Below are 23,650 nucleotides of genomic sequence, written 5' to 3' on the forward strand. Positions count from 1 at the left end.
GTCAAAATGCTTAGATGTTTTGTCTTTATGGCAGAGGTCTAGCTAAAGAAATACAATTTTCACACCACACACACTGCACTCTTTCTGCTGAGGAAATTGTAACTATTTTTATTTAATGTATCAAATATACTGTAGGGGATTGTTGTAGAAAAGAAAATGAAAGGTGGGCTACCCCCACCTCTCGTCCGGGGTACAACTCCCCTGCGTGTTCGTTTGATAGAGAGAGTCAGACAGGTGGAGTGAAGCTGAAAGCAAACCAAGTATTTATTACAAAGTACTGAATATTCAGGAGAACTAACACATGAAAGACAGTCTGACAGCCGTCCCAGCATAAGTTCTGACCCCCCTCTGATCTGACTCCATGTTTTATACCCCAAATGACGTGAAACCTGTTGATGAGGCGTTGTTAAAATCATCTCATGTTAGCATGCACGTGTTAGTACTGAAGTTTCACGTGTCTGACTGGACCACTAGTGTTTGACCTTGACTGCGTTCCTCCAGAACGGAACCTCATGGCACTATCTGTGTGTGTGCATCACCCCCCTCTTTGAAGCAGAGGTTTTTTAGGGAGGCACTCACCAAAAGGCTGCTTTGATCTAATAGCCTTTTTTGTAGCAATTTAGCCCCGTACCAGTCGAATTGATGACCGTTTGTTAGGGTCCTGCAGTAAACAAAATACTTCAAGCCTGAGCTACATCTCATATGTTATATGTTAATGTGTTAGTAAATGTATCATGTGGGTTAATTTGTCATATAATAAAGTCTGTGTTAGTCACATGCCATATCAAACAATGTTTTACTATATGTGTAAAGGATATATTGTGATTATTGGTTAATCTTTTATATAATTGCGTGTAAAATACACTGTGAGTAAAAATTATCAAATATAATGTGAGTATTGGTTAATGCATATACAATACAAGGTTTCACACAATAATTATGTAATTATAGATACTAAGATAAGTAATCATTATTGAAAGATATTTGTCAATACACTCAAGGTAAAATAAACAGTTACTCTTTAATTCTCCCTTTTGACGTATCAACCAGATATGTCAGGATGTAGGGGAGAGCGGGGTAATGTGAGCCATTTTTTACATTTGCCCCTTGCTAGCTGAGCTACAATGATATATCAGTAAAATTGTATTTTTTCCAATTAATTCAGGATGTTTCCTAGCTATTAAAGTTATTAGAATGTCTTCAAGACAAAGGACAATGAAAATATGTTTGTTTTTAAAAAAGTAGTCTTGTGTCTCACTTTACCCCAACTCAGGGGTAAACTAAGAGAGACCAGATAAATTAAGCGGGTAAAGTGAACCAGTTGGGGGGATGCTGTTCCAATTATGTTTTCCACTTTTAAACTACCATTAACATTACATGTTGTAACAATTACAATCCTTACAGCTAGATTGACAATCACACATTCCACAACTAATATCGGACTTGTGTTAGAATCATGGAGATTCAGTCCATTAATATTTTGCAGTTCAAAGTTTCACTGGTCATTATCACAACCCACTCACTGTTAGTCTGTTGCTCTAAGGTATCATGTGCGCAGGGATGTTGCCTCAGGAGTTCACACAGAGAGATATTGACGTGCTAAGAATCTGCCAAACCACTCTTTTCCTAAAGAGTACAGTATTCATTAGTATAGATTTTGCTTTTGGAAAGTTAACCTACAGAATCATATAGTCATGTAATCTCTTATCTATGTAATCACACTCTAGCCTACCTGCACAATGTTTCTCAGTCCAGTTGGCTGGGACGGTGTTTCGCTTTAACCCACAGCATTTGTCTCACTTAACCCCACAGCTACCCTTTTAGAAAAAAACATAATCTCTAGCAAATCAGGCTAATCTTCAACTAGCATCAATCACATGGTTTGATATGTTGAAAGTTCATACGCATGTATGATATAGGTTTTTCTACCTGAATCAATTTACTTTGATAAAATAGTTGATTAAGTTCAAAGCAAGAAAATTTACATTTACATGCAGAAAACACCTTTTTGTGAAAAAAAAAAAAAACCTTAACAGCACCAGCAACAACTTCCTCATCCTAGTAGTGGGAAATGGGAGGGACTTGACAACATAATGGTCACATGACCACAATTGTGTTCAGTTGCCAAGATACAAGGGGTGTCTCACATTACCCGATGTCTCACATTACCCTGCTCTCCCCTATACAAAATACAAAAACCTGTAAAAACAACAAAAAATACATTACAGTAGGTAAAAAAACAGTCAAGCATCACAAATGCAATACAGTAACATTCTGACTAGTCTGTGTCACTCCCCTCTCTCTCCTGGTCATCTTCCTGGCCATTCATCCGCTGCAGTCTGTTTGACCATAAATTCTCATCAACATCGCATCTGATGTGTTCTTTAGCAATGCACCGTGGGAAGAAGCGCCGTGAATGCCTGAGCCATCCTCTACACTGATCACCACAGGACTATATCATCGTTATATCATCACAGGACTAGCATCAAAGCACTAGCACCAGGTCAAGCTGTATATACACAGCAATGCCAGCATTCAAAATCACAGACAACACCTGTCAGGTAACAAACTGATGGATTGGTCACCTGTAAAGAGGGACACTCCTCCTCGTCAAAACCTGCTTTCACCTGTTACCTACTCACCTGATTGTCATGAATTTATGAAATGTTCCAAAATGTGTGTTCTGTATTGTATTACAATTTCTTAACTCATTTTGACAACTGAGCAGACTATTCTGCAGATGATGACTTATACGATGAAATTGTGCTGACATGTTTTGGAGAGAACAACCATTACACTGAGAACCAACCAATTGGGATAGATCAACAAGATGCATTCTTTTGGAAAATGTACTAAATGTAGGAGTATTGTGTTAAGTGTAGGCTACTTGTACATAACCATTTGTAAAGATGTACTAAGTGCTTGAGACGTGTACAAAGCATTTGAAATGTGATGAAAGCAATGAGAAATGCCATTCTGTTGTGAGGAAGCGCAAGTTAGTTTGGGGATTTGTCCATGTTATTTTGAGAATGTCATCTCAGTTTCAAGAAATGAGCCAAACCAATTGAGAAAAACTGTAATATAAATTTTTGTTTCACCCCTAATTTTATATAAAGCCAAGCAATATATCAGCTTTTCCTCATGTGCTTATCTTTATCACGTTTAAATCGGTTGTGAGGACGTCCCTCACTGGGAAGAAGCTGGAGAGAGGCTGGAAACATCTACAGTATTTCTGTTCAGGGCTGGATTTCCTCAACTCGACCTCCCTGTCTGTTCCGTTTAGCTGCCTCCCTCGGATTCGCTGCAGACGGTTTTAGTTTGGTGGTTTCGGCCGGGAGGCCCGGAGGGAGCAGCGCACGTCTACAAGCAGAAAACCAAGAGTAGAATTCAATACTGAATTTGCATAACAAGCGATGGAAAATTTCAGTGACCTGGATGGAGGCCAGAGGATGTCTGTGAGAATTCACCACTCTAAAAACACTGGAGGAAGAAAATCTAACTAACTATGAGAGCAGAGCAGAGTTACGCCTCCAGGACCTGCTCTCTGATGTCTGGGTGTAAGATAAAAGTCTGTATTATTCTTAGATACAGACGGCTCTTAATACTGAGGACAAATTGACCAATTGGAAACAACTTGTCTCATTTAATGGGTTTTCTTTCTTTTCATTATTGTTTTACATTATAAATTTAATATTGAAGATTATACAGCAGTTAGTTCCGACCTCACAATCTGATTGGTTGAGAAGTGTTCTAGCCGTGCTGATATATGTGATAACATCACGGCCTTCTCACACTAAACTTGTATCACTCCGCCAACACATTGCAGAGTAAAGGCGTATATACACAGGACACCCGCAACAGCGTTAGCTTAGCACAGGCTAGCACTCAGCTGCGGCACGCTCGCCCGCAGCGCTGGCTCGCCTTTATGAAAAAAAGGGAAAGAAAATCGCTCGGTTAATGCCGTCTGACAGCCAGAACACTTAGCAGCCAGGCTAGACTAGGCTAAGCTAAGCTAATGCTGAGCTAAAGTAAGCTACGCTAACCTAACCACAGTCCAGCCAGCCTAGCTAAAACCAACACCACCCAGCAAAACAAGCAGAAAATGCAAACCCAAAAAATGTGCAGCGTTCACCTGAAGACGACTCCACGGAGCAGGAGAGGAGAGTATCAGCGTTATTTCACCCTCCTAACGTTACCATCTTCACTATTCACAATTTTAATTTCAAGCTAACTTTCGTGGCGTTAGTCTGTATAAACCATACACCGTTTTGTAGTTAAGTTTCAGTTCTGTTACAGTTTTTGTGGAACTACTTTTTGGCGGAAGGCACAGTCCATATTAAAGCATATTCATTCTCAATTTCTTCAAGTTCTTTGATTTATTTTCTTTATTTATTTTGTAAAAGAAAAACCTGTTGTATAAAAGCAATAGAACACTCGATGTCGTGTGTTATCACAAATAACATCACAGCTGTGATGATCTACTCGCCTTCAGCTCGTGCCTATGACCGAATCACAGCCATGATGTTATTCGTGAGAACACACTCCCTCTCGTGTTCTGTTGCTTAATTATATTAAAGCTCTACAGGAACACATGCTGAATTATTTAGTAAACAAAAAGTGTTAAACAAACCAGAATATGTCCATTTTATGCCCTGATGAAGGCCTGAGTTAGCCGCAACACGTTGGCACTTTTTACTACTTTGCCATGTTTCAATAAAGGCTTTTAATTTTTCTAAGATAGTGTGTCCGGAAGTTTTCTTGCTCCAGGTAATTCTTTACCTTTTTCTCTAATACATCACTCTTGTAGATGCTTATTGATGGCATAGCCCTCTCTACTCCCAGTGCATTATCTTGTTTTCAATCCAGAAAATGTTTTATACTTTAGATTCTTCTAAATTAGTCTAAGTCACGTTTATCTTTGAGGACAGATCTGCAGACTCTTGAGATTTTAATTTCAGTATCTTCGTGAGGTAGAGTCAACTCGAATAAATTTCTATTTTAATACTTTTTTTTCTAATGAAAAGAAACAAAGTAACAAAAGATGAGAAATCAAACAAATCTAAGAAGAAGGTACCACTTTAAAATAAGACTACCTTTATAAAGAATTTATAAATGGTTTGTAAATTACATTATTACTTTTTATTGATTAGGTTCTAAATGCCTAAAAAAACATTGATAAGCAGTTAAAACACATAGTTTTAACTGCTTATCAATGGCAACTTAGTGGCAACTTAGTCATTTAATTTATGGTAAATAGTTAAACATACTTATACATAATATGGCAGGTTTAGTGCTGATCGATGGAAAATACAAAGTAAACTCTGTATCTAGAAAGATCTGAGGTTTGACAGCATAAACGAGTGTGGAATCACTACTGTTATGTTATATATTAACTGCTTATTAATGGGTTTTAAAGTATTTGCAGCCTAATTAATAAACATTAATAAACTCATTTATAAACCATTCATAAACATTTATAAAGGTAGCCTTATATTTTTATTACTAAGAAAAGTGATAAATAAAAATATAAAAGCACAACAGAGGTCAAAAAGTGCGACCAAGAACAATGAAAAATATGGGGTATATATAGATACAGATACAGACAAGCAACATCTGGGGAAGATAATAAGGGGGTGGGGTTACAAATGAGACACAGGTTGGAACACAGATGATGCCAGGGCTAGGGGGACACAAGAACAGTGAAAGATTTTTGTCAGCTTGTGATCGATTTATGTGTATGTGTGGAAAAAAAGTTCCAGATTTCAGTCTGTGCAATATAATCAGATCAATCGTTAAGTTGTTTGGACTTTGGATTACATGACTCATTGGCGACACAGGTTCACAAATTACACAATTTTTCACCGTAGGAAATTGCGGACTCACCTGGATGCTCTCCAAAAACACGTTATTTCACTAGAACTCACCAGAACTAAACACACACAAGAACTAGCGAAGCCATGCTAGAGAATCTCTATAGAGGAGAATACGCATTCCAAAATGAATAGGTTCATGTGGAGCAATTGAGTAAAATCAGAGTTTATAAACGTCTGATTACTTTAACACTGAAATATGTACTTATGTCCTCAACACATCACTATATCAAATGCTTCAGCACCACAGACTGATTTTTTTTATAGTTTTAAACTCCAGTAAGCCTTTTAAACTCAGTGCTCTAGCTCTAGCTCACCAACCAATCAGCTCGTAGCAGTAATGCTAGCATCTCTACTGACTAAACTCTGTTTGCTGTAGAAGAATAGTTTACAGTTTACAGGCACACTTTATTCGTTTAATTCTACTTTCTAATTTTAAGGGAATACTCAGCATACTATATATATAGCAGTTAGTCACCATTTTTTATTAAAATGTTTAGCTTTTAGCTCCATTCACCCTTATTCATAGAGGACTAATTCTCAAGCTTTCTCTAGAGTTTAGAGTAATTTACTATTATAACAGGTAAACAGAAAGAGGTCAGACTCTCCATAAAAAGCTCTGGCCATGAAGGAGATGTGATTGGACCCAGGGTTCTCTCTTTCTGTGATCCCGTTGGCTGTGGGTAGTCTTTGCTCCCACAAATATTTATTCACTGAGTACTTATTTAAGCAATAGAACTTGAGGGAGTGTGTTATCACAAATAACATCACGGCTGTGATTCGGTCGCAGACATGATCCGAAGGCGATAACACACTCCCTCTCGTGTTCTATTGTTTTTATACAACAGTTTCTTTTTTTACAAAATGAATAAAGAAAATAAATTAAAGAACTTAAGAATGAATATGCTTTAATATGGACTGAGCCTTCCGCCAAAAAGTAGTTCCACCACAACTGTAACAGAACTGAAACTTAACTACAAAACGGTGTATGGTTTATACAGACTAACACCACGAAAGTTAGCTTGAAAGCAAAATTGGGAATAAGTGAAGATGGAAGCGTTAGGAGCGTGAAATGACGCTAATACTCTCCTCTCCTGCTCCGTGGAGTCGTCTTCAGGTGAACGCTGCGCATTTTTTGAGCATTTCTGCCTGTTTTGCTGGGTGGTGTTGGTTTTAGCTAGCCGGCTGGACTGTGGTTAGGTTAGCGTAGCTTGCTTTAGCTCAGCATTAACTTAGTTTAGCCTAGCCTGGCTGGTTAGCGTTCTGGCTGTCAGACGGCATTAGCCGAGCGATTTTCTTTCCCTTTTTTCCACAAAAAACAGCCAGCGTTGCGGCCGAGCGTGCCGTGGTTGAGCGCTAGCCTGTGCTAAGCTAACGCTGCCGCTGATGCCGTTGATGATTCTAAGCTGTCCTGTGTGTATACGCCGTTACTCGGCAACGCGTCGGCGGAGTGATACAGGTTTAGTGTGAGAAGGCCGTGCTGTTATCACAAATATCATCACGGCTAGAACACTTCTCAACCAATCAGATTGTTAAACTGTTGTATAATATTCACTATCTTCTATACAACTAATATGTACATTGTCATTTGAGGTGTGTGCCTACAAACAGGCCTGTAGGCTTGAAAGGGTTAAAGATTATACTTTAAGGTCACGTATGTGAAATAGTGCTTACTAATCCTGCCCACCCCCAGTCAAATTACTGCTTTTTCTTCTCCTGCTGAGAGAAAGAGAGAGAGAGAGAGAGAGACACACATCTGACTCATCACTCAGTGAGAAGAATAGAAGAAGACTCTGCGTATTGTAACGTGTGATGAATGGAGAAAGCAAATATCCTCAGATATTTCTTTGCACCGATTGCGTTTCCACTCATCAGCACAGTGCAGAACTTTGCCTTTGATAATGTTATGTGCCATTAGCGTTAGATGTTACGTTCTGTTAGTGTTCCATTAGTGCCAAAAGAAACATTGTGAAGAAGACAATGTCCTCTCATCCTCTGTAATTTGCGCAGAGTGGTGTATGAAGTGCTGTGAGTCAGATTATACTACTTTGTTGCGTAAGACTGTTGCTTGTTTTAAGCTGATAAAGGAGGTTATGGTGCAGCGATGGAGTGATAAAGCAGTGCTGAGTTAATGCAGTGTTTCTAAACATAATCTGATTTCAACTATATAAAATTCTTTCTGGTATTACTTTGATGAGCCAGCAGACTTCTTCTGAGGGAGGGATCTATACCTAATGTCAATGGCAAGTCAGCAAATGAGGGATAATGTGTTTCCTGCTTCTTTCGCAGTTAAGCATCTTCAGGTTTTGCCGTTTAGCACAAGCTAAAACTAACGTTTTATAATCGCTCAGTGTAAACATGGTGTGGCCAGCAACAGCTTATTTGCATAAAAGTGACAGAGGGGTCTGAAACAGGTGAAAACAGAGCTGCTGAGATCTTTATCTTTCTGTGAGAGTGATTTTGTGTAGCCTATAGACATATTCTAACTTATGTAAAAAAAAAAGGTATGATCAACTTTAAAGGTGGAAAAACACTGGAGTTTTAGTTAAATTGACATTTTACAGCTACAAAGGGTCCTCTAAATGAGGCCATTTTTGAATTAACAAATGTTCTTTGTGGACAAAAAATATATATTGTTTTGTGTCATCACTGTTTAGGAGCCAGGAGTCCCAAATATAGATCTATGGTCGTTATGAAACTAATAGTCTGGAGTTCAATTTAATAGGTGTGGAAGCTATCTGCTCCTGGTGCTGTGTGGGGTCACATGATTGGTTAATTTTGTAATGTGACGCTTTTACTTTTGCTGTTAATTCCTTTCTTTCCATCAGTATATCCTAATTCTGTGATAGGACTGCAGCGAGGGTACTGTAATAAACTTACTTTAAGTGCTCCAGCTCAAATATATATAAATTATAATACACTTCACTTAAAAGGCTAAAACTGTATGTCAGTGGTCAGTTAGTACTTTTGGAGATGACTGAAACTACACATTTTAATTGCATAACTTTCTTGTTTTCCTGTGTTTTAACAGACCCAGATCTGTAAGGACCTTGGACAAAGTGTTTTTAGTAAGTAATTAGCATATGTCATTTCTTTATCAGTTATTTTAAATGCTTCTCTTTACTTAAACATAATGTATATATGTTTTTTTCAGAGCCGGAGCAGCCATGCCATTTGGCTGTTTAACTTTAGGGGAGAAAAAGGATTATAACAGTCCCACTGAGGTCACTGATAAATATGACCTGGGACAAGTGGTCAAATCGTAAGTATGAACTCTTCTCACTAATTCTCTGGATTTAAACATGTGTTGAATTTTATATTTCACTATGCAACCGTTGATATCATTAATATCAATTTTACTAACTTGGTCACATTTGCTCAACAGATGCTCAAATTACTAAAAAACTAAATTGTAAATTCTCTACATGATTACATCCATAGATTTAGCTGTAAATTCATATGTTCACTTAGTTTTAGATTTACATGTACATCTGTAACAATTAGAATAAGTCACGGATTCAGGAATAGACTCTTAGTGTCATGGATTAAATTATAGATTCAATATTAACAATAGATTCAGTAATAGATTTATAGACCCAGTAATAGATTCAGTAATATATATAGTTTTAGATGTAGTCATTTATTCATATTTTAATAATATTTAGTAATGTATTCATAGATACAGTAATGGATTTAGTAATAGAGTCATAGATTTAGTTATAGATTCAGTAATATATTCATAAATTTAGTAATAGTTTCAGTAATATATTGAGTAATATAGTTATAAATTCAGCAATAGATTCACTAATGTATTCATAGATTCAGTAATATATTTATAGATCCAGTAATATATTCAGTATATTCATAGATTCAGTAATAGATTCATAGATTCAGTAATATATTCATTAATAGATTCAATAATACATTTGTTGATTCAGTAATATATAGAGAAATACATTCATAGATTCAGTAATATATTTATAGATTTCGTAATAGATTCAGTATATAGATATAGATTCAATATTCGGTTTTAGATTTAATTAGTGATTTATATTTTTATAATATTAAGTAATATATTCATATATTCAGTGATAGAGTCAACGATTCAGTAATGTATTTATAGATTCAGTAATAGATTCAGTAATAGATTCAGTAATAGATTCAGTAATAGATTCAGTAATAGATTGATAGATTCAGTAATGTATTCAGTAACATATTTAGTCAGTGATTTACGAATATGTTAATTATAGAGTCATTGATCTGAATTCTAGTTTAATGCGTTTATGTAAAGTTGTGTTTGTTTGTTTAAATACAGGGAGGAGTTTTGTGAGATCTTTCGGGCGAAGGACAGGAGCACACAGAAGATGTACACCTGTAAGAAGTTCCTGAAGAAAGACGGGAGGAAAGTGCGCAAAGCTGCCAAGAACGAGATTCTCATCCTGAATATGTAAGAGAGAGAAAAGCAGAGTTTATTTCATTAATCTGAAATGAGCTGCACTGAGTAAAGGAATGGCGGCCTCTGTTTCCTGTCTCACACTCACAGCCTGTCTCCTGCTCTCCTCTCCTCTCAGGGTGAAGCATCATAACATCCTCCAGCTGGTCGACGTCTTTGAGACAAGAAAAGAGTACTTCCTCTTCCTGGAGCTGTGAGTGTTATTGGAGTGTGTGTGTGTGTGTGTGTGTGTGTGTGTGTGTGTGTGTGTGTGTGTGTGTGTGTGTGTGAAGTAGAGTGAGTGAATGACTAAATGAATAAGGGGGAGATCATGCAATGCTGAGGGCTGATTAGAGTCAGTTTTATGTGATGGGAGATTTTACAGCTCTGGAAAAAATGAAGAGACGACTTCAGTTTCTGAATCAGTTTCTCTGATTTTACTATTTATAGGTTTATATTTGAGTAAAATGAACATTGTTGTTTTATTCTATAAACTACAGACAACATTTCTCCCAAATTCCAAATAAAAATATTCTCATTTAGAGCATTTATTTGCAGAAAATGAGAAATGGCTGAAATAACAAAAAAATATGCAGAGCTTTCAGACCTCAAATAATGCAAAGAAAACATTAAGAGTTCAGAAATCAATATTTGGTGGAATAACCCTGATTTTTAATCACAATTTTCATGCATCTTGGCATCATGTTCTCCTCCACCAGTCTTACACACTGCTTTTGGATAATTTTATGCTGCTTTACTCCTGGTGCAACAATTCAAGCAGTTCAGTTTGGTGGTTTGATGGTTTGTGATCATCCATCTTCCTCTTGATTATATTCCAGAGGTTTTTAATTTGGTAAAATCAAAGAAACTCATCATTTTTAAGTGCTCTCTTATTTTTTTCCAGAGCTCTACATTTATAATAGCTGTGCATTCAGTGAAGATACTAGTGAACTCCTGCTCTGTATCATGCTGTTTTTTCTTGTTGTATTACACACCATCTGATTATTATTATAATTATTCTGTCTTAATAGCAGAACTTATAGTACCAGTCATCCAAACTACGCAGAATCTGTTGTAAAGTAGAGAAGAGGTGGAGTTACAGGTATACAGTGAATAGTGAATATTTGAGTAATGTTCTAATCCAGATTATGAGAAGCAACAACTACTCAACTAGAACTTTATCCTGTATCCTTGAGTTCAGTCACCACAAAGACCATCAAAAATGTAACGATGAAACTGGCACTCATCAGGACCAGTTACCAGCCTCAGAAACCACAAGTTAACAGCTCCCCACATAAGAGCACCTAAAAGCTTCTTCACAGAGTATTTAGGTTTGTTTAACACTGTTTTTAAGTAACTACATGATTCCTTATGTGTTCCTTCATTGTCTGATGGATCACTTCACTATTCTTTAATCATTTACTTCCCAGAGATGTTTCCCTTGTAGTTCAATAAACAAAGTTACAGAAGTGTAATTAATTCAGGTCTGTACAACAATAAGCCATTAGTGTTGTCACCTTGTGTCTCATTTGTAACTCCGCCCCCTCATTACCTCCACAGGTGTCCCTAGTGTGTGCCTGTGTATATATACCTCATATTATCCTTTGTTCTCTGTCGCGCTTTTTGTTTGACCTTGTCCCGTGTGTTTGTTATTTTGGTCTACAGTTCTGATTTGTTATCTTTATAGTGTTTTGTTCCTTGCTTCTCAAGACCTAGTTTATCTTTTGTTTTATAGTATTTAAGTGTTTACTTAAAGTGTTTTCTTTGTCTCAGTTTTTGGTTTGCTTTTTTGTTATGTCTAAAAATAAATATGACTTGCATTTGCATCCGGCCTCCTCCTCCATGTAACATAAAGCGCGACCCACTGAGGATGTATTCGGCGATGCAGGAACAGCAGGAGTTTTTGGAGAGCCTTGTTTCCAAGCTTCAAGACGGACAGCCGCTGGTGTTACCCTCATTGATGTCTTCCCCCTGTGAATATGATTGGGAACAAGGGACCTGTGAGGGCTTCATCATGCAGTGCTCCCTCTACCCCGACCATTTGTTGTGCCCTACCCTTCCAGAACTTATAAAGGTACTTTTTATCAAGACTTTACTGAGGGGTAGGGCTTCACAATGGGCGGACATTGTGTCTGACCAAAGGCCTGAAAAGGCAAAGACGGTGGAGGGATTCTTTGAGCTACTGAAGCTCAGATTTTCAAGAGCACCAGCAGCTCCCGCTGCTCCAGCCTCAGCTCCAGCTCCAGCACCTGCTGCCCCAGCTCCAGTACCTGCTGCCTCAGCTCCAGCTCCAGTACCTGCTGCCTCAGCTCCAGCTCCAGCACCTGCTGCCCCAGCTCCAGCACCTGCTGCCCCAGCTCCAGCTCCAGCACCTGCTGCCTCAGCTCCAGCACCTGCTGCCCCAGCTCCAGCTCCAGCACCTGCTGCCTCAGCTCCAGCTCCAGCACCTGCTGCCCCAGCTCCAGCTCCAGCACCTGCTGCCCCAGCTCCAGCACCTGCTGCCCCAGCTCCAGCTCCAGCACCTGCTGCCCCAGCTCCAGCACCTGCTGCCCCAGCTCCAGCACCTGCTGCCTCAGCTCCAGCTCCAGCACCTGCTGCCTCAGCTCCAGCTCCAGCACCTGCTGCCCCAGCTCCAGCACCTGCTGCCCCAGCTCCAGCTCCAGCACCTGCTGCCCCAGCTCCAGCTCCAGCAGCTGCTCCAGCTCCAGCACCAGCTGCTCCAGCACCAGCAGCTCCCGCTGCTCCAGCACCAGCAGCTCCCGCTGCTTCAGCTCCAGCACCAGCAGCTCCCGCTGCTTCAGCTCCAGCACCAGCAGCTCCTGCTGCTCCAGCCTCAGCTCCAGCACCAGCAGCTCCTGCTGCTCCAGCCTCAGCTCCAGCACCAGCAGCTCCTGCTGCTCCAGCCTCAGCTCCAGCTCCAGCACCTGCTGCCCCAGCTCCAGTACCTGCTGCCTCAGCTCCAGCTCCAGTACCTGCTGCCTCAGCTCCAGCTCCAGCACCTGCTGCCCCAGCTCCAGCACCTGCTGCCCCAGCTCCAGCTCCAGCACCTGCTGCCTCAGCTCCAGCACCTGCTGCCCCAGCTCCAGCTCCAGCACCTGCTGCCTCAGCTCCAGCTCCAGCACCTGCTGCCCCAGCTCCAGCTCCAGCACCTGCTGCCCCAGCTCCAGCACCTGCTGCCCCAGCTCCAGCTCCAGCACCTGCTGCCCCAGCTCCAGCACCTGCTGCCCCAGCTCCAGCACCTGCTGCCTCAGCTCCAGCTCCAGCACCTGCTGCCTCAGCTCCAGCTCCAGCACCTGCTGCCTCAGCTCCAGCTCCAGCACCTGCTGCCCCAGCTCCAGCACCTGCTGCCCCAGCTCCAGCTCCAGCAGCTGCTCCAGCTCCAGCACCAGCTGCTCCAGCACCAGCAGCTCCCGCTGCTCCAGCACCAGCAGCTCCCGCTGCTTCAGCTCCAGCACCAGCAGCTCCCGCTGCTTCAGCTCCAGCACCAGCAGCTCCTGCTGCTCCAGCCTCAGCTCCAGCACCAGCAGCTCCTGCTGCTCCAGCCTCAGCTCCAGCACCAGCAGCTCCTGCTGCTCCAGCCTCAGCTCCAGCAGCTCCCGCTGCTCCAGCACCAGCAGCTCCCGCTGCTTCAGCTCCAGCACCAGCAGCTCCCACTGCTCCAGCCCCAGCAGCTCCTGCTACTCCAGCACCAGCAGCTCCCACTACTTCAGCTCCAGCACCAGCAGCTCCCGCTGCTCCAGCCTCAGCTCCAGCTCCAGCAGCTCCCACTGCTCCAGCCTCAGCTCCAGCACCAGCAGTGCCAGCCGCCCACGTGGTACCCACTGCTCCAGACCCTGTGCCAGCGGCTCCGGCTGCCTCTGACCCTGTGCCAGCGGCTCCGGCCGCCTCTGACCCTGTGCCAGCGGCTCCGGCCGCCTCTGACCCTGTGCCAGCGGCTCCGGCCGCCTCTTACCCTGTGCCAGCGGCTCCGGCCGCCTCTGACCCTGTGCCAGCGGCTCCGGCCGCCTCTGACCCTGTGCCCGCGGCTCCGGCCGCCTCTGACCCTGTGCCCGCGGCTCCGGCCGCCTCTGACCCTGTGCCCGCGGCTCCGGCCGCCTCTGACCCTGTGCCCGCGGCTCCGGCCGCCTCTGACCCTGTGCCCGCGGCTCCGGCCGCCTCTGACCCTGTGCCCGCGGCTCCGGCCGCCTCTGACCCTGTGCCCGCGGCTCCGGCCGCCTCTGACCCTGTGCCCGCGGCTCCGGCCGCCTCTGACCCTGTGCCTGCTCCCAGAACTTTGTACACCCCCAGACCAGCTCCCAGGCCAACCCCCAGAACTGTGCCCAGGCTGGTCTCACAGACCTCAAGAACTTTTGCCAGTCCTGGGCATCCTATTTTGTTTGTACCCATGTCTCTCCCTGTCCTGGTCCCCGTGTCTGTGTTTGTTCCTGTTGCTGTCCCTGGTGGTTTTTCTGTTCCCGTCCCTGTCACCATATTTGTGTCAGTCCTAGTAAGTGTATTTGTCCCGGTTCCCTTGTCCTGTCTTGTCCAGTCCCAGTTTGTCCAGCCCAAGTCCTCTGTCCAGTCTAAGCCACTTGTCCAGTCTATGTTCTCGTCCACAGTCCAGTCTCTGTCCCAGTCTAACGTCCAGTCTTTCGTCCAGTCTCCGTCCCCTGTCCAGTCTTTGTTCATGTCCCCTGCCCTGTCTGTCTGTATCCCTGCCCAATGTAAGCCCTCTGTCCAGTCTCAGTTCTCGTCCCCTGTCCAGTCTCTGTTTTTCCCACCTCCCCAGTCTCCATTCCAGTCCCAGTATGTATCCCCTGTCCAGTCTCAGCCCCCTGTCCAGTCGTCTGTCCAGTCTCAGCCCCCTGTCCAGTCATCTGTCCAGTCTCAGCCCCCTGTCCAGTTGTCTGTCCAGTCTCAGTTCTCGTCCAAAGTCCAGTCTCCTGTTATGTCAATAGTTCCACCGTCATAGTTCTGTCTTGTCTTGTTCTCTGTTCCCTCTCTCTCGGCGCCTCTGGTAGTGGCGCCGTTGAGGGGGGGTGATGTTACACCTCAGCCCATGTCTGTCCTGTGTTTTTCCCTCTTTTGGTTTTCTGTACTCCTGCCCTGTTTTCCTGTCTTGTGTTTCCAGCCATGTGCTTTTTTGAGCACATGGCATTGTTTTGTTATTGTTCTGTCTCCGCCCTAGCCCCACCCTAGCCCTGCCCAAGCCATTAGTGTTGTCACCTTGTGTCTCATTTGTAACTCCGCCCCCTCATTACCTCCACAGGTGTCCCTAGTGTGTGCCTGTGTATATATACCTCATGTTATCCTTTGTTCTCTGTCGTGCTTTTTGTTTGACCTTGTCCCGTGTGTTTGTTATTTTGGTCTACAGTTCTGATTTGTTATCTTTATAGTGTTTTGTTCCTTGCTTCTCAAGACCTAGTTTATCTTTTGTTTTATAGTATTTAAGTGTTTACTTTAAGTGTTTTCTTTGTCTCAGTTTTTGGTTTGCTTTTTTGTTATGTCTAAAAATAAATATGACTTTCATTTGCATCCGGCCTCGTCCTCCATGTTACAGCCTGTTACACGAGACCGGACCTGATTTGCACGGGTAGATTGTACTCGTTGCTGTGCCAAGAGTAACGACACACGCGTGTGATATTACCCAGGTATGGAGGGAGACGCAGGGCTTAGCTGAAAGATGCTGGTCCGAACAAAACTGTGCTGAACGTCAGGACTACAATTAATTCCCCCCCCCCTCATTATATAATAATAATAATAATAATAATAATTAATATTTTTTGTCATTTTATGTAATTTTATTATATAACAGCATCACAAAGCAATTATGTTATTATAAAAAAAAATTATTAATCATATTTTGGAAAATATAAACTTTTTTCTTCACGTACTGCAGTCTGTGCACACTGTGTGTGTGTGTGTGTGTGTGTGTGTGTGTGTGTGTGTGTGTGTGTGTGTGTGTGGAGTCACAGTTGAAGCACTAATGTCATTATTGAAGTCATGTCCATTTATTGTATAATAATAAGGCAATAGTGTATTTATTGTGAGAGGCATACAGCCACATACAATAAAAAAAATCTCTCATTATTAAGTAAATTGCTACCTCATTATTTTATTTTATTCAAGTATGTTTTTTTGCTGATGTATTATTTTAAAATAATGAGATACAATCTCAAAATAATGGCATATGGCCCTATATTGCACTCTAGAAGTAAGGTGTGTTCAGGTAAATTTCTGGAGTATTTTTATCTTTATCTTGTGAGTGTTTATGTAAAAAAAATAAAGGACCTCCACTGACTGAATACAACTTAGACAGACGTCATCAGTCAGATGTTCATTGCTATCTTGGCAACACAGGTGCACCGCTCGTACACCCCCACTTATTACACACATGAACAAACTACAGCAAAACTTAAAATAGCACCGTTAAAAATCCGCCAAAGTCAGAGCGCACCTGACTCTTGATGAGCAATTTACACACTGTTTGGTTTATTTTAAGTTGTGCCCCAAAAGAACACACCCATAATTAGTTAAGAGAATTAGTAAATGCCTTCAAGACGTGCAGGGTGTACTTTTCCTGTCGTTGCGATAGCAAAGTTTCTTAAAACAATGTCTTAGCATTTTAAAGTAGAAAAAAAACACATGCTGGATTTTTGTTTGATTTTAGATGGTGAGAATGGGCTTCTATAGAATCAGGTGTGTTAAAAAGCAGTAAAATGCATAGGCTGAGGGGTCTTCAGGACCATCCAGCACTTCTGTTGGTAAAATACACATATACAGTATAAAGAAACAGGATTCATTTTTATCTAAAAGCATTCCATCCTGCTGTAATAAGCATTCTCCGTCTATGTGAACAGAAAGATCTAAAAGGATCTTGTGGTTGTGTTTGCAGGACTTCAGGTCAGATAGAGTTTGAGGTTTGGTGTTTCAGACATGCTGTGTCTCATGTCTTGCTCGTATTTGTCTCTCTTTTTCTCACAGAGCCACAGGCAGGGAGGTGTTTGACTGGATCCTGGACCAGGGCTACTACTCAGAGCGTGACACCAGCAATGTGATCAGACAAGTGCTGGAGGCTGTGGCGTACCTCCACTCTCTCCGCATCGTCCACAGAAACCTGAAGGTAGGAGCTTTACTGCCATCAGGTGGTTAAAGGTTGTATTTTAGCGGGACAAGATTTGAGTTTTAGTGTGAAGTTTGACTGTAAATACTCAACAAACCACCCAACCAGGGCTGTGCAGAGACCTTTGGTGGGGCAGATGCTCAAAATCAAAAAAGGAGCACATGGAGCATGCATTTAAAACACCATACAGAAACATACCTTACAATATAACCCGTTGATTTGTAGCAACCCATATTTATAAAGAATGTAACACACAAAAACACACACCAGACACACACACACACAGTGACATTATATAATTTTTTAGGCATATACTGTATAGCTACGAATTTGATCCATGGTGCTGATTCATAATCTGCCCTTTATTATTCATAGTGCTGATAATAAAGTGGTTTTTAGTTTAATACATAATTTAAGCAAACAAACTGTCCCTTACTCATGATGGGCAGGAATACAGTCTATGGGCCCTATTTTACTGATTTATAAAAGCATAAAAGCATGCCTGTACGTGAAATAAACCAATCAGTGTGCCAGTTATCATTCTCTTTAAAAGTCAGGTGAGCTCTGACTTTGGCACGTTCCTGTTTTAACAGCGCGGAGCATTTGTGCTTCTTAGCAGAGGATACTGACCTGTGTGTTCACACTTTAAAGATACACCAGCAGCTCATTTAAGGCAACAGTAATGTTATTTTATTCTTTATTCTATTTATTGTTAACGCAAAAGCTGGATTTGTGCTCTGCAGTGCACATTTATTTGTGTGTGTAATGAGTGGGGGTTTACACATGCTGAGCGTACAGCGCTCCTGCATGGCTAAGATAGTGTAGGATTGGGCAGCTGACTGTTGACTGTTGTCAGGGTTTTAATCAGTCAGTGGCGCACCGTGCAGTGTATTTCCCACCGCCTAGATATAGTAGAAACACGCCAGAAATTTACCTGAACATATCTCACTTCCAGACCATCCATCAGTGTAGATTTATTCCTAAATGCCGACAATATTTTAACGGTACTGTATTGTGTTAAGTTGCTTTTACAGCGTGAGAATCTTTTTAACAGATGTTAGCAGCTATAGTCTGTTTGGATTTTCACTGATGAATCTTTCAACCTTTTCTTTTCTTTCTCGTAGTTGGAAAACCTTGTTTACTACAATCGCCTGAAGCACTCGAAAATCGTCATTAGCGATTTTCATTTGGCCAGACTGGAGAACGGTCTTATTAAGGAGCCCTGTGGAACTCCAGAGTACCTCGGTAAAGCTGGTAGAATTAGAAAGCTTCACATAAATGGTTGCACACTTCAGTAAAAGTGAATTTGAGATGTTTGAGATGTATGTCTTTGCTTTGCTCAGCTCCAGAGGTGGTTGGCAGACAGAGATACGGCAGACCGGTGGACTGCTGGGCTATTGGAGTGGTAATGTACATCCTGTGAGTGTGAATCAGTTCCTCCGTGTCTGAGTTTATATGTTTTCTTTCATTTGTCAGTGTAAGTAATCTCATTGTGTCATTACGTGTATCTTCAATCCTCTAAGGGGTCATTCGGTTTATTCTTAGCAAGCAGTTTTTATCAAAATGATCATTATGTGAGCATATACAGTATTTGTATATACAGTACCAGTCAAATGTTTGGACACACCTTCTCACCTTTTAGTAAATGAATATTGAAGTGATTCAGACTATAAAGGAACACATAAGGATTAATTTAGTAACTTAAATGTCTTAAACAAACCAAAATACTAAAATATAGTTAACTCCATAGTTAACTTATCCTGTGCAACAAAGGGAGGTCTTGATCTTCCTTTCCTAGGGTGGTCCTGATGAGAGCCAGTTCCATCATAACAGTTTTTGATGGTCTTTTTGTTGATTGTACTTGAGGATACTTTCTCTGACCTTTATTTTTTCTTAAAGTATGTTTTTTCTTTACTTAGTTGAGTAGTTTTTGTTTCTCATAATCTGAATCTGGATTCGAACATTACTCAAATCTTACTATTCACTGTATTCCTGTAACTCTACCTCTTCACTACTTTACTTTAACTGATGCTCTCAAACACTTTATTAAGAGACACAAAGTTCAAGTAATTAACTCTTGATGAGTTCAGCACAGCTGTTAACTGAAAGCTTGAATTTCAGGTGACTCTACTTCATAAAACTGACTGAGAAAATCCAGCCAAGATCTAAGCAAGAGGTGCTACTTTGAAGAATCTAAAATATGAAACATATTTTGATTTCCTTAACACTTTTTTGTTTACTAAATAATTCCATATGTTTTTCTTTATAGTTTGGACGAATTTCGCATTAGTCTACAATGCAGAACATTTTAAAATAAAGAAAACCTCTAAATATAAGGTGTGTCCAAACTTTTGACTGTTACTATATATATAGTAGTGCTGTAGTGCAAATTTATTTGGATTATAACCTGCAACTTTAAGATGTCTGGTAGGTCATGCCTGTAAAATAATGTAAGTCAATGCCAGTTATTCATTCACTGATTTATTGCTATATGCTAATATTAATTGGAATTAAATTGTACTGTATGTAGTATATTCTCAGTATAATTTATTTAACTGCACAATTTCTGTAGTTTTAAATATTGAAATATACTGTGCATTACAGAAAAACAGTCAATCAGCCAATAAATCAGCTAATAAAATTAATAACTGAAAGAATGAAGCTCAGAGTTTATGTGTGAGTTTCTGGTTAATATTATAAAGGTTATGCAGCAGATCTACAGGGAGATCTGGTATTGGGGTTTGAGGCTTTGTGAAGTGATCACAGCAGTCAGTGGACGTTCACACAGCATGTTTGTTGGTCACTTTCCATTTTAAAGACTTCATTGTGGTCCTGTGAGTATGTCTTATTACATCTCCTGTGTGTTTTGATCTGTGTGTCATTAGTGTAGCTACACTATATCGCCACTAGTATTCACACATGCATCTAAATCATTAAACTCCATGTCCACTGGTGTATAAAAACAGCAGCTAGTCATGGGTATATGCTCAATATTAAAGGTCTCATTCCATCATTTTTTCATTCATTTTAAAATGTCTAGTTGTGTCTCTAGTAGAAATAAATGCATTGCGAGTCGTTTTTTGTGAAAAGTGCTTTTGTATAGCCCTGTGCTTTAGATCATTTTTGAATCAGAGGTCTCTGAAGAAAGACAGGATTATGGCTCTCACTCATGAATATTCATACATGCAAACATATCGCCTCTGATTGGCTAACAGCACTGCAGCAGAAAACACAATCTGCTGCCTTCCCCCCCACAGTCAATTTTACAGCTCTAAAACTCAAAGGACAAAATGTTTTCAGAGATACAGCCTTAGTTATAAAGATACAGCACTGAGTGCTCGATAAAGTTAACCCTTAAACTTCACTTCATTATAAACATCAGAATCTCAGCAATGTTTCTTTTAGCTAAACTAACGCTACTAAACTCTTACTCAGACTTGGAGATTGGGTGCTTGGGCAGTTTCACCACGTCAAAGCCCCAGAATCTATATACGCTCTATATCATATAATCCGATGGAACTGCGCCCACGTTGACCGGTGTTCTGTCGAGTTCTGCTGTCTTGTCAAATCGTGCTTCCCTAGTGTTTATTTAAAGTCACGGTAAAACTCAGAATCAACTGGAGATCCGCTTTAAACCTATAGTTACTTACACAAGATAGATAACACTAACTAGCTCTGTAGACAAAAGCTGTAAGCTCCTCCTTAGCCAAAGAGACAGTGTCGGCTAGCTACTGCAGACAATGGTGGTTGTGGAAGAGTTTTATGTGCAGCGTCATATACAACTCAGAGAGACCTACTTTATTTCACAAAAAAACAAGAAAAAGTTGATTTTTCGGAAGAACACCATTAATGTTAAAGTGATAATGGAGAACTATAGATAATGTAGAAACAGGTTCTGAGTTCTGAGTATGAGTAAGTGATGAGTATATGCTTAGTGTTATTGTTAAAGACATAATGGAGAGCTATTGATAATGTATAAATAAGTTCTGAGTTATGAGTGTGAGTAGGTGATGGTATATGTTCAGTGTTAATGTTAAAAAGATAATGGAGAGCTATAGATAATGTAGGAACAGGTTATGAGTTATGAGTGTAAATAGGTGATGGGTACAGTATATGTTCAGTGTTAATGTTAAAGAGATAATGGAGAGCTATAGATAATGTAGAATCAGGTTCTGAGTTATGAGTGTGAGTAGGTGATGATCCCATGTTCAGTGATAATGTTAAAGTGATAATGGAGAGCTATAGATAATAACATGTAATGTCATTGTAAAGGTAAGGGGATACTTTTGGCAATATAGTAAATATTTTAATATGTGTATTTCTGTCCGAACATAAAGAAAATGCTTTTTTTTATAAATCTTCTTGTCTGCAGTTCACTTGTTTACTTGATTATACCGAAGGCTCTGTTTCTGAAATAAATGTACTGAGACTGAACCTTCTTTCCGATCCAGGCTGTCAGGAAACCCTCCGTTCTACGATGACGCAGACGACGACGATTACGACAGCCATGACAAGAATCTCTTCCGGAAAATTCTTCAAGGAGACTATGAGTTTGACTCACCCTACTGGGACGACATCTCGGATTCCGGTACTACAGCACACGGCAGTTTGTCACATTTAATGTTTAATGAAAGTGAAAAAGCTTCAAAAGCAGAATCTGCTTTATTCTGTTCACTCAGTAATTCAGATTTTCTGTTTTTCAGCTAAAAGTCTTGTTGCATCTTTAATGGAAGTAGAACAGGATCAAAGACTGACGGCACAGGAGGCGATCAACCACGAGTGGTAGAGTCCCTAACCATGCCTAGACCTGCTGTTTCATTTATGCTTTTATGTTGGTGTAATTTGGTACAGTATACTGTAAAATACTGTTTTTTAAATGAGCAAAAAAAAGTAATATTACAGGTAGTACAATATGAACACAGAAAATATAATATTCATACAGAAAATGGTAGTGCTTCAAACTCCTAAAACCCAAACATTTGCACTTACAGTTTCTGCAGTTTCTTCACTTTGCACTGCAGTTGCTGAATCAGTTTCTCTGATTTTGCTATTTATAGGTTTATGTTTGAGTAAAATGAACATTGTTGTTTTATTCTATAAACTACTGACAACATTTCTCCCAAATTCCAAATAAAAGTATTGTCATTTAGAGCATTTATTTACAGAAAATAAAAAAGACGCAGAGCTTTCAGACCTCAAATAATGCAAAAAAAAAAAAAAAAAAAAAAAAAAGTTCATATTAATAAAGTTTCATTAGTTCATTCAGAAATCAATATTTGGTGGAATAACCCTGGTTTTTAATCACAGTTTTCATGTATCATCATGTTCTCCTCCACCAGTCTTACGCACTGCTTTTAAATAACTTTATAACTTTTCTCCTGTTGCAAAAATTCCAAGAGTTCTGCTTGGTTTGATGGCTTGTGATCTTTTGAATTTGGTCAAATCAAAGAAACACATCAATTTTAAGTGGTGTCTTATTTTTTTTCCCAGAGCTGTATTCGGGATTAGAACCTAACAAGTATAAAAATCAGAAGAAATCTGGAACCAAACTTTGTTATGAGAATTTAGGTGCCTAAAATGTAGGCAGAGTGCTGTATATACTGTACATCATGATTGTATTATTATGTGATTATTGTAACATGTCTTATTTTTTGTGCATCTATTTTTTAGGATATCTGGAAACGCTGCATCAGACAAGAACATTAAAGATGGTGTTTGTGCCCAGATTGAGAAGAACTTTGCAAAAGCTAAATGGAAGGTGCGACTGCAGTCTATATTCTTATTATAAGCAAAAACTAAAACGAAAAACGCTAAAACTAGGGGCTCTGGGTGGTTCAGGGAGATTGCTGGTTCGAATCCCGATCATGCAGCTTTGCCATCAGCTGCTGGAGCCCTGAGAGAGCACAATTGGCCTTGCTCTCTCTGGGTGGGTACAGTAGATGGCGCTCTCTCTTTCCTCTCATCACTCCTAGAGTGATGTGGAACAACACAAGGCTGCGTCTGTGAGCTGATGTACTGGAACAGAGTCTGGTTCGAATCCCGATCATGCAGCTTGTCGTCAGATGCTGGAGCCCGGAGAGAGCACAATTGGCTTTGCTCTCTCTGGGTGGGTACAGTAGATGGCGCTCTTTCCCCTCATCATTTCTAGGCTAATGTGTATCAGCACAAGGCTGCGTCTGTGAGCTGATGTATCAGAACCAAGTCGCTGCGCTTTCCTCCGAGTGTTAGCGCTGTGATGCCACTTTA

General features: G+C 40.7%; 1 protein-coding gene across 2 annotated transcripts in view; it reads left to right on the forward strand.

Annotated features, from left to right (window-relative positions):
* Positions 1 to 23,650, forward strand: part of camkva (CaM kinase-like vesicle-associated a) — an 84,698-nt gene that overhangs the window by 54,556 nt on the left and 6,492 nt on the right. For both annotated transcript variants that reach the window (XM_022675533.2, XM_022675534.2), the window contains exons 2-11: positions 8,902 to 8,938; positions 9,025 to 9,132; positions 10,186 to 10,317; positions 10,442 to 10,516; positions 17,266 to 17,404; positions 18,529 to 18,649; positions 18,748 to 18,823; positions 21,856 to 21,992; positions 22,108 to 22,186; positions 23,075 to 23,162. In XM_022675533.2, coding sequence (XP_022531254.1) covers positions 9,038 to 9,132; positions 10,186 to 10,317; positions 10,442 to 10,516; positions 17,266 to 17,404; positions 18,529 to 18,649; positions 18,748 to 18,823; positions 21,856 to 21,992; positions 22,108 to 22,186; positions 23,075 to 23,162 — 942 coding nt within the window. In that variant the 5' untranslated portion in view covers positions 8,902 to 8,938; positions 9,025 to 9,037. The remainder of the gene's footprint in view (positions 1 to 8,901; positions 8,939 to 9,024; positions 9,133 to 10,185; positions 10,318 to 10,441; positions 10,517 to 17,265; positions 17,405 to 18,528; positions 18,650 to 18,747; positions 18,824 to 21,855; positions 21,993 to 22,107; positions 22,187 to 23,074; positions 23,163 to 23,650) is intronic.

This window comes from Astyanax mexicanus, chromosome 5 (assembly GCF_023375975.1).
Source record: "Astyanax mexicanus isolate ESR-SI-001 chromosome 5, AstMex3_surface, whole genome shotgun sequence".
Taxonomy (NCBI): Eukaryota; Metazoa; Chordata; class Actinopteri; order Characiformes; family Acestrorhamphidae; genus Astyanax; species Astyanax mexicanus.